The 17,310-nt window shown below is 37.0% G+C and overlaps 1 protein-coding gene across 1 annotated transcript in view; it reads left to right on the top strand.

Moving 5' to 3' along the window:
* The window catches only part of LOC125399984 (cadherin-related family member 3-like), a 124,954-nt gene that overhangs the window by 34,108 nt on the left and 73,536 nt on the right, over positions 1–17,310 (top strand). The window contains exons 14-16 of the mRNA XM_087902227.1: positions 8,687–8,792; positions 9,332–9,553; positions 10,348–10,493. Coding sequence (XP_087758353.1) covers positions 8,687–8,792; positions 9,332–9,553; positions 10,348–10,493 — 474 coding nt within the window. The remainder of the gene's footprint in view (positions 1–8,686; positions 8,793–9,331; positions 9,554–10,347; positions 10,494–17,310) is intronic.

Genomic DNA, 17,310 nt, shown 5'->3' with positions numbered 1-17,310 from the left:
TGTGTGTATGTGTGCGTGTGTGTGTGTGTGTGCAGAGAAAAACAGATAGATATGTGTGTGTGTATGTGTGTGTGTGTGTGTTTTATTTCCAATACATTTTCAAGTATAAGTCACGCTAAATATAGTTACATTCATACATTTTTAAAGTAGATTAGGCAAAGTGAGGTTGGGCATTGTGCTCAACAGTAATTAATGCAGCTCATCAGAACAATTGCTCATCGACAGTCCAATGTTCTCTGCAGGAGTAAGATGGAAGTAACCTGCGTGTTTTCATCTTGTTTGGATATGGATTCCATTGCATTGACCATTCGGGATACATTTCATGCAAACCCCTATTTTACCTGTGCCTTCATGTGCTCTGAATGAATTGCCGAGAATCACATTCATCATCTTAAATCAGATGTCTTTCAGTTTTGAGAAAACCCACCCCTCCCTTTCTATGCCTCCATTGCATGTACTTGTGTACAGTTTAAAAGTTTCTGGAGACATTTCTCATATGTATCCACTTCTGACATTTCTGCCCTTTGTCACATTCACACATTTCTCCTTGAATTTTCTCAACATTTCTTGTCTGTCACTCTGTGGCACTAGTTAAACATCCTAAATGTCTCTAGTTAAGCAGTGAAAGAATACATTACAATATCAAATGAGTGTCTGGAACTTCTATACTACTGGTTAGGTATCTATTAATTTTTGACCGAATTTATGATGAATAAAACTGTAGGTGTTTGTGGGGTATTGCAACACATTTCTTCCAAAAGTCTCAATGTGATATTTCATACCTGGAAATGTGGATGTGATCACAATACGAAAATAGGTCTTGGCAATCTAAGTCTTTCTATAAGTTGATAATGCTAGAAAAATACAATATCAATATTCTAGAAAATATCAAATTGGTGGAAGTGTTTACAATATTTTGAATGATTTATGACCAAGGAATTCTAATGGGGGATACAAAATATATGAACAAACAACCAAATTATTGTTTTGAGTTCTTTCTAATTTTTACTAATTTCCTGAAAACGATCATATACAATTTACAGGAGTAACACCATTCAATCAAATACAACAAGCAAAACATACTGATTGATTACACAATTCTTTTTTTCTTTATTTTTTTGCCAGTTGGTATATAATTGGAATAGGAACAATAGTGCTTTCCTCAAAGGGTAATTAGGTTTGAAAGGTTATTAAAATGCCTGAATTCTTATCCTTCTCCAAGGAAGGGAAGAGAAACCAGTTAAAGAAAATGGCACAAATTTAATATTTAATGAATTAAATATAATTATGGAAATATAGAAAGAAAACATACGTGGATTTCCAACAATACTCAACTCTTAAACAAGAAGATCATAATTTACATATAAAGTGTTTAAAAGTAAAACTACAATCGATGACCTATCAGATAACCAAAAATGGTATGTATGTTACAGAAAAACGGAAGACAGCTTTATCAATTATTCAAAACTAAGCCTAAGAGCACTCACTAAAAAATTATATGAAAATAATAAATACGGTTTTAGTAGGAGCCAGCAGGATCGAGGACACCGGAAAACTCAGCCCACAGAATCAACTAAGTAGCACTCTTAGGGCCTCACAGAGACAGAAAAGGCAACCATGAAGCCTACATGGGTCTGCCCTTGGTCTTCTGCATAACTGCTGTGATTGGTTAGCTTGGGGTTCTTGTGGGACTTCTAAGATTGGGCTCTTGGGACCCTTTTCCTCCTACTGGTTTGCTCGTCCAGCCTTAATATGCGGGTTTGTGCTTAGTCTTAATCCATCTTGCTATGCCACGCTCAGTGGATAGCCCTGGGAGAACTGCTGTTTTCTGAAGGAAAATGGAAGAAGAACGGTTCTGGGAAAGAGGGGAGGTGGGTGTGGAGGACTGGTGGGAGGGGAGGAGGTGGAGACTGCAGTCAGGATGTGTTTATGAGAGAAGAAGAAAGAAAAAGAAAAATTTATACAATATATTTCCTTTCTTCTAACTCTCCCCATATCCTCCCCTTCCCTATTCACCCAATTTCAGTCTTTTTCTTTCTCACTGAAAATCAAACAATACAAAGTAAAAACAAGTAAAAAAATAAAAAATGTTATCAAAGAAACAATAAGGCCAAAAGAAAACAACAAAAATAACTACCCCTAAACAAACCAACAAACAAAAAAGCAACAAGAAGCTGCCCCTACACACCCAAACAAAGCCACAGGTGAGGTGTGTTTTGTACAGGTCAAGGATTCTTCTACCACGGCCCTGTCCTGAAGTACGATTGATAAATGCAGCGATATCCCATAATTTTTCCCCTTCCCAGTACATATCAATTGCAAACAACTTGTTAGTTAGCATGGAACTTTGTATCTACGTCCGATTCTCAATGCTGGGATCTCGTGTGGACCCTTACTCACCATCTCAACTCTGGTTATTTGGATTCAAACCACATGTCTAAAGCTTAAAAGCCACATCCACACACAAGGGAAATAATCAGTATTTGTCTTTGGGTGTCTTCTGGGTTACCGCATTCACCATGATTGTTTTTAGCTTTGTGTATTTATCTTCAAATTCCATAATTTAATTGTTTAGTAGGTGAATAATATTCCATAGTATGAATGTACAACACTTTTATTATCTATACTTCATTCTTTGGACATTTAGGCTGTTTGCAATTTCTGACTGTTATAATGAGAGCAGCAATGAGCATGGGTTAGCAAGTGTCCTGGTAGGAGGATGTACAGTCCTTTGAATATATGCCCGAGAGTGGAAGGATCTTGTAGTGGAGCCATTGACAGTGTTTTTGAAGAGCTCTACCTTGTACAATGCTGATTCTAATAGGGCCTGTACAATTCTGCATTCCCATCAGCAATGACTGAGTGCTACACTGGGCTTGCAACCATCTCAATGTATTCTGTTGCTAGTTTTATTGATTCTGGCCAAGGGAAGATAAAATTACAAAGAAGTTCTAATTTGCACTTCAATTATAGCCAAAAATGCTGAACATTTTGAAAATCTGCCTCAGCCATTTGTGGTTCATCTTTTGAGAACTCTCTGTTTAGTTCTCTAACACGTTTTTAATTGAATAAATTCCTTGATGTACAGGTTTTAAATTCTTTATATATTCTAGAAACTACCCTTCTCTCAGATGTACAATTTGTATAGATTTATTTCTACTCTATAGGTTGCCACAAGGCTTAAAGGTTGTTGAATGATGGTGCCTTTGCTATACATAAACCTTTGCATTTTAAATAAAGATTTTAATAATTGGTCTTTCTTTTCTTTCTTTTTATTTTTTTGTTAGTTTTTCTAACTATTTACGTATTGGATTTTTGAGACAAGATTTCTCTGTAGCTTTGAAGCCTGTCCTGGAACTCACTCTGTAAACTAGGCTGCCATTTAACTCACAGAGATCCACCTGTTTCTGCCTCCCAAGTGCTTGGATTTTAAAGGCATGTGCCACCACTGCCCAACTTTTATTCTTTTTAATTAATGAATTAATTAGTTAGTTTTTACATCCCAGCTAAAGTTTCTCCTCCTTCCTCTCCTCCTAGTCCCCGACTCTACTCCCTTCAGTTTTGACCTCCAATCCACTCCTCCGTTTTTGTTTAGGAAAGGACAGGACTCCCATAAGCATCAACAAACCGTGGCATATCAAATTGCAGTAAGACTAAGTAGTATGGGCTGGAGAGACAGCTTAGCAGTTAAATGCACTGGCAACTCTCCCAGAGAAGTGGAGCTTAATTCCCAGCAACCACTCAAAGCCATGTGTAGTAGGGTTTGATGCCCTGCATTGGCATGAAAATAGAATAATGTAGTCAGAGAATAGAATAATGTTCAGTCATTCCCAGCCACTCGAACCTAAAATATTGCACAGAAACTACATTATTTAAAACACTGCTTGGCCTATTAGCTTATGCATTCTTCTAGCTAGCTCTTATTTCTTAAATTAACCCAATTCCCTTATTTTATATTTTACCATGAGGGTAGTGGTTTAACGGTAAAGTTCCCAGGCTTCTGTCTCCTTGGGTGGTGACTATATGGTTTCTCACTGACTCTGCCTTCTTTCTCCCAGCATTCAGTTTAGTTTTCCCACCTAGCTCTACTCTGCCCTACACAGGCCAAAGCAGCTTCTTTATTCACTAACCAATAAAAACAACACATATACAGAAGGACTTCCCACATCAACATAATCATATTTATTAAATAAATAAAATCTACAAAAAGATAGCTTCTCATATTAAATGTCAAATGTTAAAGATATGCTTTAAAAAGCAAGTCTAGCACCTCCCTATGTATATAGCTGGTCAAAGCATCTCAGTAAGAAGAGGAAGGTCCCAAAAGCCAGTAAAAGTGACAGGGACAAAGCTACAGAGAAATCCGGTCTCACAAAACCAAACCCCAAAACCAAACCAAACCAAACCAAACCAAACCAAACCAAACCAAAACAAAACAAAACAACAACAACAACAACAACAACAACAACAACAAAGAGTCAGAGACACCCACTGTGCCCACTGTGAGCACCTACGAGTCAAGGTTAGTTGGGTCTGTGAGTTTTCTTGTGGTGTCCTTGACCCCTCTGCCTCCTACAATCCTTTCTGGCCCTCTTCTACAGTATTCTCTGAGCTCCACCTAATGTTTGACTGTGGATCTGTATCTGTCTCCATCAGTTGCTGGATGAAGACTCTGAAAACAGTTGAACTAGGCATCAATCTATATTTAAAGTAAAATATTCTTAGACATCATTACAGTGACATTGTTTTCCTTCAATCATGTTTGATTCTAGCCTAGGTCTCTGGTCATTCAGCTTGTGGATCCTGGTGCTCCAGGCAGTGTCGGGTGTGGGCTTACTCTCCTGGCATGGGTTCTAGGCTAGAGTGGTCATTGGTTGACCACTCCCTCAATCTCTGGGCCACCCATACTCCAGCATATCCCATAGCAGGACAGTCTAAAAGTCAATGATTATTTGGATAGGTTGGTTTCCCACTCCCTCCACTTGAAGTTTTGCCTGGTCGTGGGAGGTGGCCATTCAAGCTACATTTCTGCTATTTCTAGGATTATTAGCTGGGATGATCCTTGTGGATTCATAGGAGTTTTCCTTATAACAAGTTTTTACCTAAGCTCCCCTCCCCTTTCATTAAGCTCTTTGAGTCCTCTTTCCCTCCATACCCCTTCCAACTTGATTGTCATTTTTCCAACCCCTCCTGCCTGCACTAGTAAAATCTCTTCTATTTCCCATTCCCAGGGAAATCCGGGCTTCCTGTCATGAGCCCTTCTTTTTACCTAGCTTCTAGGGTCTGTAGATTGTAACACAGTTACCTTTCATTTTGCAGCTAATATCCACTTATGTGTGAGTACATACCTTGTTTGTCTTTCTGGGTTTGGGTTACCTCTCTCAGAATGATTTTTTCTAGTTCCATCCATTTGCCTTTAAACTCCCTCATATCATTGCTTTTAACAGGTGAGAAATATTCTATTGCATGAATGTGCCACATTTTCTTTATCCATTCCTCAGTTGATGGACATCTAGGTTGTTTCCAGGTTTTGGCTATTACAAATAAAGCAACTATAAACATAGTTAAGCAAGTGTCTTTGTTATATGACTAAGCATTCGTTGGGCATAAATCTAAGAGTTGTATAACTAGGTCTTGTGGTCTCAGTTATCAGAGAAACCGTTGCATCGACTTTCAAAGCAACTTTACAAGTATGTACTTCCATCAGCAATGGAGAAGAGCTCCCCTTGCTCTACGTCCTCTCCAGCATGCACTGACATTTGTGTTTTTGATCTTAGCCGTCCAGACAGCAGTAAGATGTAATCTCAGCGTCATTTTGTGTAGCATCCGTGTTATTAAGTGTATTACGGTCCTATGGCATCTCTACTACATGTACTATAGTACTACGCCTGTAGCTAACACCAGCTCTAGGGATGGTTAGAGAGCTGAGAAAGGGGCTGGAGATTTAAACATGTACACTACACACACAGACAGAGACACAGGGACACACATCATCCTTGAATTCCCCAAGAATGTCCCCTTTATTGTGTTCCAGGGCAGCTTATATAGGGATCCTTAACTGATAACCATGCCCCCAGCCAAACCCACCAGAATCTATTCCACTGCCATCAGGAACTCCCGAGGGTCTCATGCTCAGAGCAGCTGCAAACACAGGAAAACAAGTTGTTTTGCTCACAGCAGATGCAAGCATAATAAGTTGTTTACAAGAAATTCAGGGTCTGGGGATCCACAGCCCCCAATAATTTTGATTTGCATTCCCCTGGTGGCTAAAGATGTTGAACATCTCCTTAAGTTTTTCTCAGTCAGTTGAGAATCTTCTGTTGAGAATTCTTTGTTTAGATTTGTACTCCATTGTTTAATTGGATTGCTTTAGTTTGATGACATCTAGTTTCTTGCGTTCTTTATATATTTTGGAAATCAGTCCTCTCTTGGATGCGAAGTTTTTGTTTGTGAAGGTTATTTTTACCCATTCCATAGGCTGTTGCTTTTTTCTATTGGTGGTGTCTTTTGCCTTATAGAAACTTTTCAGTTTCATGAGGTCCCAATTACTAAGTTGTGATCTTAGTGTCTGTACTATTTGTTTCCTGACAAAAGTTGTTTAGTAATAAAAACCACATGGTATTGGCATAAAAAAGCAGACAGGTGCATCAATGGAATCGAATCGAAGACCCAGATGCAAATTCACACACTTTATGGATAACTGATTCTCAAAAAAGAAGTCAAAATTATACAATAGAAATAAAAAAGCAACTTCAACAAATGGTGCTGGGTTAACTGGAGGTAGCATGTGAAGAACACAAAGAAATCCATATCTCACCTTGCACAAAATTCAAGTCCAAGTGAATCAAAGCTCGCGACATAAATCCAAATACACTGAACCTGATAGAAGAGAAAGTGTGAAATAGCCTTGGGCTCCTTGGCACAGGAAATGATTTTTCTTTCAATTTTACATTTTTCAAGATTGGAAAGAAATTGATTTGGTAGTTTGGAGGAAAATAAAAATTTTGTTCTTTACTTCTTGTCATTTGAAATATCGAAATCTCAAACCTTTAATCTGAGAATCATAATTCCACAATGGTCTTCAGTGTTATTGCTGTCATGCATAGGATTTCTATAATGTTTGTACCAGCCTTGGTTATTTTTTTTTACAGTGTCTATAATTCCGTGTTCATTTTATTTTTACTTTTTGTATGATAAAACACAAATAGGCTTACCATAGGCAATGGTTTCAGTGGAGCACAAGCATTACAAATCAACTGAGTTATTGATGCTACTGCCTTTGATGTTATTTTTTTCACCTGCCTTTATCTACTTAGAAGACAGACTATAAAATTTTAACAGTGGCTTCCGTTCAGATGCAGTCTAATATCTCCATTAATTTCTAAAGAAACTCCTCTGCCAGTTGGTTAATGTTCATAGCTTTTCATTGTTGTAAGTCTTGGAAAATTGTGGAATCTTTAAAAAGCAACGTATTCCTGTGCCAACTAATCACTCGAATGCTACACACAATTTTCTGGAATAATTAATGTTTATTGTGAGGAAAAACAGCGAATATGGACACGGCTATGGCATGAAAAGGACCTCGGATAAGCTGGAGACGCCAGCAGCAATCATATGCTTTTCTCATGTTCTTGGAAGGTCTCAGATGAAGTCTAGGCTGTGAGCACTGTGAGGATTATATGATTACACAAGATATGTGGACAGAAGACTTTTAGATTGCTTTGCCTGTGTATTTACTGTTATTAAGCATCCCGACGACACCATGTCTGCCCGTGAATCCATCCTAGGAGAGCAAAGTTAAAGGACAAAAATAGGACATGCTTAGACCCCTTAGTAGAGTGGACCTCAAGATTTGTATTGGCTTGGTTTTGAAATTTTTAGCTTAGTCTTGTTTTTGAGATACTATCCTCATTAATTCCAATCAAAATTTAACTCATTTTTAGAAAAAAGGAAACAAGTTTACTGTAATATCATTGCAAATGTCCTAAATGCGTAACTGTAATTTCAGATGTACCTCAACTTAGTGTCAATACGTTCCAAATTAACCATTTCTAAATTGAACATTTCATAAGTTGAAAATCCATTTTCTGTGAGTGATGGTTCATCATATTTCAGAACCATGGTGTACTGCAGAGAAGTAGCATTTTTCTCATGATGCCGTGGCTGATGAAGGGCTGGGTGTACTCTACTGTGCAGCTTCGTAGAGATAGCTAGCCAGGAACAGTTCAAACTTTCCTGTGGAAGCCAGTGTCTAAGCACATCCTTGAACACCTGAAATACCACTTTTCTTGGTTGCACTGCAACTGTGAAGTAAGTGATGATCTCAACCGGATCATTATTAACAATAAGTATGTGTGTTTTCAGCATTTTCCCTGTTTGTTTCTTTTTGAATAATATCACTTTAAAAATGCTCGCCTGAATAAAGTATTTGCCTAAAATAAAGTATTGCCTGAGTAGAATAAAAGTAAAAACAATTACATATGTTTTTAATTTTTGGCATGGTTACTATTTAAACTAAAATTACATACATGGCTTGCCCATGTAGCTCATAGGATATTCAACTAGACTGTAGTATTGTACTGTACACTTTTATTTATTGGTTTACTATCTTCTCTCTGGATCCATAGTTGACAAAATTGACATGTATTCAAAACAAAACTGAAGGCATATTATTTTTCATTTGCAGATTGGACCTACACATCTAGATTATGATAATACCATTTTTGCAGGAATGGACTTTAAATATACATTGTTTGTAAGAGTCTCTGATGAAGGAATTCCCGTGCTCTCAAGTAAGAAATTGTAACTTCAATATCTTAAAATAGTTTGAATTAAATAAGATACACAGCATCTTAAATATTAGCTCTTAGATTTTGTTATAGTTAAAATGTTCTAATAATATGTTATAATAATGCATTAAATATACTTAAATTAGCTTACTTAGTTCATGTATATCACTATTTAAAAGTTGAAAGCCAACATAAAACTAGAATTAGAGTGAAATAATGCTTCTCAAATGTTAAATACAAAACTTTGCAGTCACTTGAAAACTATTTAATATAATCTCCCTATAATATTTGCGTGTTTAAAATATTGAGCAAGGAATCAGTTTATTCTACATTGGATAATATTACAAATTTGTCAATGAAGTATTTTTGTGCTAAACTTAGTTTTAAGTACTCTATAACTAAAAGTAAATAATTTACTAATAAAACATAAATATGTTTGTGAAATCTACACATAAAATATATAGTATATGTTTGCTTTGAAGAAGCAATAAGAAGAGGACATATCATTGCTCTATTTACTCTCCTGAACTCTTTCTCCATAGCAATCATTAGAATCATATTAAGAGTGAACCGTATAAATGAATTCAATCCTATTGGAACTATGATGTCATTCACCTTCAGTGTATTTGAAAATAGCCCAATTGATACACTAGTTGGAACAATTACATATACCGACGGAGACTGGCCATTTAACAATGTACAATATACCATTGTTGGAGGCAACTTTGGAATACCACCCAAATTTTACATTGAACCAGATACAGGTAATTGTAAAAGCACTGATATTAGTTAATAGTAAAAATTAGAATAGGTTTTCTCCAGGGACAAGCCACTGATAGGTTTCCTAATCCTAAGAGGTCAACTTTAAACACATGGACATGTAGGTAACACTGATTGGATTCAGTAGATTGTATACATACCTATGTATTTGTGTATATATGCATTGCATATATGTATACATATATAAATATATATAAGTGCAATATGTAAATATGCATTTATGTGCAACAGTAATAGTTTAAAAGAAGAGGATACAAACTCGAGATGGATATGGAAGGAGTCAGAGCAGCAATAGTGAAAAGTTTGAAAAGACACTAACACAGTGGACTCAAGTCAGAAACTCTGAGACGTTAAAATCAAAAAGTTCCCAGTTGGAAGGCAGCTTATTTAGAAACATGGAATGAAAACTTTTGGTCAGAAGCCTTCCCTTGAGCCATGTAGTGTTCACCTTGCTTTGTTAACTGCATCCATAATTCTTGGCTACCACAGAGGGAGCACGGAGTCTTTGATCTTTGATATACCGAAGCTCAGAAAGCCTTTGCACACATGTTCTTCCAAATGCCTAAGAAGGCACAGCAGGTGACTAATGCATGAATTAACATCTGGCATGATTCTACTGTGGAAGAAACGATATGAAAATGTAAAAAAAAGTAAATTACATCATGTAAATTCTATTTTCTACTGCAACAAAGACTTCATCCCCATACGTTATAATAGGGCAGTGATTGAGACTGTTAAGTGATACCTAGGTAACAATCTTTCCCCTGTTTTGTTGTAGGCATGATAAAGTTGTTGAATTCCCTAGACAGGGAAGCAGTTTCCCAGTATAAGATAGCTGTGAGAATCACAGATGTGGCCAATGATGCCCTCCCTGACCCACTCAGGCAGAGAAGGGCTACTGCTCAGGTGACCGTTCATGTTCTGGTAAGGATGCATCAATGCTGGAGGTATTTTTGTCACTTAAGAGACAGATGTACGGGGGCTGGAGAGATGGCTCAGAGGTTAAGAGCATTGCCTGTTCTTCCAAAGGTCCTGAGTTCAATTCCCAGCAACCACATGGTGGCTCACAACCATCTCATAATGGGGTCTGGTGCCCTCTTCTGGCCTGCGGGTATACACACAGACAGACTATTGTATACATAATAAATAAATATTTAAAAAAAAAAAGAGACAGACGTACTCTCAGAGCATGAGAAGAGGGGATAGTTGGGAATGGTTGGTAGAGTCTTGCAATGCTGGCCTAAGTTTACAGTGATATGTGTGGCCTCAGTACTTTTTAACTGTAGCGAACAATGGTAAAATTATTAGTACGTGCAAAATATTGTGTTAATGAATCACAAATCAGAGTTCGTATGAAGAAAGAGCTTGGTATCACAAGTTGCACGTAATTTATTAAACTATAACGGTATAACAGAATATTTTTTTGTAAACAAAAACATACTTAAAAGATTTTGGAGGCTACTCTGATGTACTTTAATTTGGGTATTTGTTCACCTTAATGTTTTTTCCGTATCTTACATTTGGTGTGGGATTACCTTCATATTTTACGTAGTAAAGACTAACATATCAGTCATAGTTTTATAGCATGAAGTAAAGACACAACGACTTTTAAATAATCAGTGTGAGAATATAGTTGACCTGACGTATTTGAGTTTTACATTAATATAATCGAATACACCACTTTTATTGGTGGAAATGTGCAGAAATATGAATTAATTTTATAGATGGAGACAGATTTCCCATTTTCAAGCTATTTTTTTTCGCTGCTTGAGAACTGTAAGAGTTTCTACCCTGGATTGCAGAGAAAAGGCAAGAATTCCTAAACAAATGATGATTTAAAGCCGCAGACATTGAGTAGAGCCTTTGCATAATGCTTTGAGGTGAATATTTTCACATGTGCTGGTGTGAGCTGAACCTCTCAGCGGTACCCATGGCTTCATGCTGTAATCCCCACTACAGCCTCCTTATGACTGGAAAACGCAGTAAACCGGGCCAAACTCTTTTTAGAGAGAAATTTAATGAAGTGACTTTAATGCTTTTTACCGTGACTCGGGATGTAATGAACTAATGAAACTTCTGGATGATAGAAGCTTCCAGAAATACACCTTAGCCCACTCGTATATGCAGTTTCTCTATTGGGAGAGGACCTAAGCGAGAACACTTCTAAACCTGCTACTGCCATTGCCGTCTACAGGACATGCCTAAGATCCAGTAGGTAGGTTTGCTACATTCTTCATTGATGTAGCACTCTTATCTCTTTCGTTATTGGAATTAGAAAGATACAATCAGGTAAAGAAAAAAATACTTGGTATCTTGAGATCAGGCCAAGCTTGTACATTTCTTAGAACTGCAAACCCTTTCAACTGAAAATATTCCAGAGGACACTGTTTGAAAGTTACTAATATTTTATTCGGAAAGTAAGTGAAGGCCAGACTTTCTAAAAGCATAGGTTTTGAAATAGTTCCTTATTTTTAACAGAGACTAACTCCCGTAATAATGATAAATGTATTTGAGTTTTATTACTTAAATCAAAGCATAAGAATGCATCTCTACTTTGTCAGAATTAACTAACAAAAATCTATGCTCTTTGTCAACTAAAAACTTAGTGATCTTTTGGACTGAATGGTCATACACACCCAGGTTTCTAGGTTGAGTCTTGATCTCCAGTGTGATTTGTTTGGCGTTATTTGCAATTGTACTAGGAGGTCATTGAATGAGTGAAGACAGGAAGGTGGTGTCCCAGTCTGATGGGATTAGTATACTCAGTGGCTAATGACCTCTGCATGGAGTATACTCTCAGAATGTAGACATTCTGAGAAAATTCCACAACAGCAAGTATTCGCTGGAACAGATGCCCCTACAGACCACTGTCTCAGACTGTGAGAAAGTCAATTTCAGTAATTTCAGCCATGTAGGCTTTTGTGTTTTGTTATGGCAGCCCACAGAGGCTTGAAAAAATATTTGAAAGATAGAATTTTAAATCTATATACTTAGCAAACATGTGGATAGGTAAATGAAAGGAGGTTAAGGGATGAATTAGTATAGAAATAGGTAGAATAACTCAACAACTCATTTTGGAAAACTGACTATAGAAGGAGACTCTCCTCAGAGCAATAAAATTCCTAAAAGACACTATTCTTGTCCACCCAAAGACCAAAGTTTTTATCCCTAACTCTCAAGGTAAGCAAATCAAGCTTTATACCAATAGTATGCCTGCCAGAGTCTGAAGCAAGCCAAAGTCGAGGCTTTGAATCAAGTAGAAACAAAACAAAGAATAAAAAAAAACACAAAAAAAACCCAAGCAAAAATCATCTCATAGCATGATCATATATTGTGTATTACACCATAATGTACTTGCTGACAAGAATTTGCACACAAAACTGAAGGCTGTTTTGTCTCCTGCAAAGAGCGTGATCGATTTCCTCGGAGGATAGTTTCTAAATCATCACTGTCTTTCTCGTGATTCTTTTTGAAGGAATTGTTACCAAACATATGCCCTTTGTTTCCAGACATAAGTACGGCGGTTCTCCAAAGCCAGATGCATGCTTCATTTCTGGAACATGCAAAGGTTTGCCGTTCTCTTTACATCTCAAATAATTATTGAATAATAGCTGAAAAAAAAAATGAGATCCTGTAAAACGTAGTCACAGGCTCAAAACTCATTCTGGAGGAAGCCATTAGTCTGACAGCATGCAATGTCCACACAAAATTGGTCTGGCTTTAGGGGGAGCTACCAGTTTAGAACAGGTTTTACTAACTTTTCTTTTAAACAGAAATGACCCTCTGAAGTGGGAAGGTTTGCACATACAGTGTACGTTTCTGCTAGTGTAATATATATGGAGATCTTTAAGTTGGATCTGTTAGCTTCGGAACCTGTGAATCTGTATAATGGGAACTATATGCCCATGTTCTGTGGGAACACACCATCTAATTTCACTTATACCCATTGTCCCTGCAAGGGGTGAAGATTAAAAAGGCTTAACTTGGATTTGAATTCCAGCCTTCCCACTTACTATTGCGGAAATAGGACAGGCTATTGAAACATTTTAAACTGTTTCTTCATCACAAAGTGCTGAGGATACACTATGTAATCCCTCAGCATAGCTGAATTTTAAACATAACTCTGTAAAGCCCTTTGAGTCTCATAGTGAAAACTGTACACATCTTTTGTAAACAAACAAGGACCACTCCACAGATGGAGAAACACCCCATTGGCATTGTTTTTCTGTTGGCACAACATATTTTATTAAGATGAGGTTTTCATCATTTTTTCCATAAAATAAAAGCTAGAAACTACTTAGCTATGACTGATAAACACGTTTAAAATGTTCTTGATTTACAGGTTATGGATTAAAGCTAGAGCATAAATGCTCCCCATCTTGGGTATCTTTTAGAGCACACGGTTCCTTGAATTGTTTATGTTAATAAGAAACTTAAACTGTAAAAACCATCAATCAATTTCTTTCATGCGCTAAGAATGGCAGAGTTTGGGGAATTTTAAAATATAGCATGAAGAGCTAACCTACTACAGATTTTATTTATAAGTTGTGTAAGATCACATTTGGATGGGAAAAGGAATGCAAGCTGAAGGAGACAACAGAAAACCAAATATCCTGGTAGATACTGAGCTGGATAGTAATCGTTATATATTATACATTGTAATTTAGATCTTTCTGAATTAAATTATAACAGAGTAATTTTAATTTATGTTGTTAAGCCCTGAAGACAGAAATCTTTCTCGTATATCTTTTCTCATTATCTAATTATCAAAGTATTTCCTTAAATATTTACTCAGAATAGTATATATTGGAAGTGTGGCGAGAAAGTTTGAGTAGAATAAATGCCTTGAACCCTAAATGTTCTCACAAGAAGGAGAATATTAGAGCTAGAGAATGTTGAACAGAAATGTATTTCTCCTCCCGTGTACATAATGGAAATTCATACCCACCTCATCACTCCCCAAGACCAACTGTCTCCAATAAACATTCTTTCTGATTTTCATCTTTTATTTTTAGTGAAAGACTTGTTCAAGTTATGATAACTCAAGTTTACCATATATAATTATATTAATACAATGTGTTTCCTGATTATATACCAAAAACAAAAGCACAAACATATATGGGGGAGACTTAAGCACGTCCATTTGTATCCCTCTGTCTATCAAGTAAGACAGAATCTGATGATTACTTCAAGTAAAACCATGATACAAAGATGAACATAAAATGGTATTTCCTGGCTAGCATTAAAAATTCTGCCCAGAGTTATTTCATCAGCAAATGAAGGTTAGAATTAATCATGAACATGATTCCCTATAAAGTATTATGGAAAGGAATGAAGGATCTTTTAATTAACTTGTTCTTTGACAATTTAATCCATGTAATTTTGATTACAAGCTTCTCTCCATCATCTCTTACCTCTCTCCCACCCTCTTCTGTCCCCTGAGTCTTCTCTTATCTTAGAGTCATTTGTTTAGATGTTTTTGTTTGTTTGGTTGGTTCTTGTTTTGTTTTTATTTTGTTCGTTTGTTCACTTCCTTGCTTTCTGATCCATTGGGTTTAATCGGGGTCCCTTACGTGGGAACAGCTGCGAATGTACCTATGGAAGCATGAGTAACACAGCAATGTGTACATCACTGAAAGCAATGACTTCCTTACCTCTAGTGACACTCTGCTGCCGTTCATAACCCTGCACAGGGCAGGGACCTAGATCCCCTCTTCTATCTATGACCGAATGTTTGCAGGCTCAGTCTTGTGAAGGCTGTAACCGTACCTGATGCAAATTTGAGTATTCAGTCACATCATACTCACAGACCAGCATTTACTAGCTATACTCCTGATCATTTTGCCCTCTATTCTTTCTGGGTCCTTTCCCAAGGTTCACCCTGAGTCGTGGAGGGGGCTGTAAGGGTGTCCCGTAGAGCATACAACACTTAGTTGTTCTCTGTAACTCAGACCACCATGAACCTTTGCATTAATGACATTCGCTGCAAAGTTCCTTTGATCAAGGCCGAGGACAACACTAGTTTACAGTTATAAAAATAGATATTTAGAAAGCAGTTTAACCACGTGTCCACTTAATAAAACAGACGTATTCAGTTCATCCCTTGCTTATATGATTTCTGAAGCCAGGGGCCCGTGGCCAGGTCCAGAGTAACAGACATGAACATGTTCCTAGAAAGAACGCTCCCGATCCAATCAGCAATCAAGAGGTTATTCTCACAGCAGTCACCTGACTATTGTGTTAGTAAGCCCCTCTGGCTTAGCAAATTGCTGTTGTAGTACGCAGTGTCTAAGGCTGGGGAAGACCTTACTGTCTTTCCCTCCAAACTGCCTGTGTAGCAACTTCCAGCCTTATGAAGGCTAACCAGAAAGGAGGGGACTTTCAGCTCAGGTACAGAATGTTTCTCTTTCTTCTGCAGTAGGGCCTTACCAACTAGTTCGAGCAAGGAGCCAACAGAAATGACCATAATCTGTATGCTTTGCGGGAATCTCTGCACCTGATTGGCCAACTCCTTCTGGAGATGCGCTCGACACCTGCCACTAGGCTTTGCCATCCAATAGCTCATGACTCCTCAAGTTAGCATTATCTACTCATTTACTGGGTATCTGTTACAGTGTTATTTATTAAATTTTATGATTTTCAATGATGTTATGAAGTGGTGAGTTTCTGTATGTTTCCTGATTTGCCTAACCCTATCTGTACACCTTATTTTCTCCTCCACCCTCTCATTTCATACAGCATGTGTTCCACCCCCAATATTCTTTATTACGTTCAAATTTCAGCAAATTAAGAAAAATGAAAACATATATCATACATTTGAAAATATCAACTTGGATATCTGTTTTCTAAATAGAACTCATAAAATATTATTTTTATATATGTTAGTTTTAACCTTTTCAATTACATGGTGGACTTAGGACACTGGGTTTATTTTTTTGGATTAACTATTCTGTAATAATGCCTTGGCATTTCTATAGCTATATTGAGTTTATGCACTAATTAACTCTGATACCAAATTTAGTTGATGACTTCCGAGTTTTCTAGGGCTTCCAAAACAAAGTAACAGGAACAAGGTATATTAAAGCAGCAGTGTATTCTATTTTTTTGAGGGTTGACTGCTCAAATTAAGGTGAAAGTAAGCAGTGTTTTCTGAGAATGTTTTAGGTAATACTATGTTCTCAATTTTTCTTCTCACTTCTGCTGAAAGACATTAAGACTCGGTGTTACTGAGATTTGAAACGTATCATTCCAATCTCTCTCTTTTTATCTATGTTCTATGTCTTTTTTTTTTTTTTTTGATTTTTGAGACAGGGTTTCTCTGTAGTTTTTGGTGCCTGTCCTGGAACTAGCTCTTGTAGGCCAGGCTGGCCTCGAACTCACTGGCCTCCCGAGTGCTGGGATTAAAGGCATGCGCCACCACTGCCCGCCCTTGTTCTATGTCTTTTTATATTTAACTTTTTCATACTATATATTCTGAGCGTGATTTTTTCCCATTTCCTAACTACTCCTGGATCCCATCTATCAATCCAGTTTTTGTTCTTCCCACTCCATCTCTTTATATTTCAAAAAAAGGTAAAACACCAAAGACCTAAAACAAGAAAAAAGAAAATCAAAACTAAAGAATGAAATTTCTTATAAGAAGAAAGGACACATTGGACTAAATTCCTACATTATTCCAACATGATTTCAGGCTAACTGACTTAAGTATACAAAATAAAATGTCTTTGGAGGGACAGAATTC

Source organism: Myodes glareolus, chromosome 27 (genome assembly GCF_982192425.1).
Source record: "Myodes glareolus chromosome 27, mMyoGla1.1, whole genome shotgun sequence".
Lineage (NCBI taxonomy): Eukaryota > Metazoa > Chordata > Mammalia > Rodentia > Cricetidae > Myodes > Myodes glareolus.
Note: the sequence above shows the minus strand (reverse complement) of the source record. Positions and strands in the feature narration are given on the sequence as shown.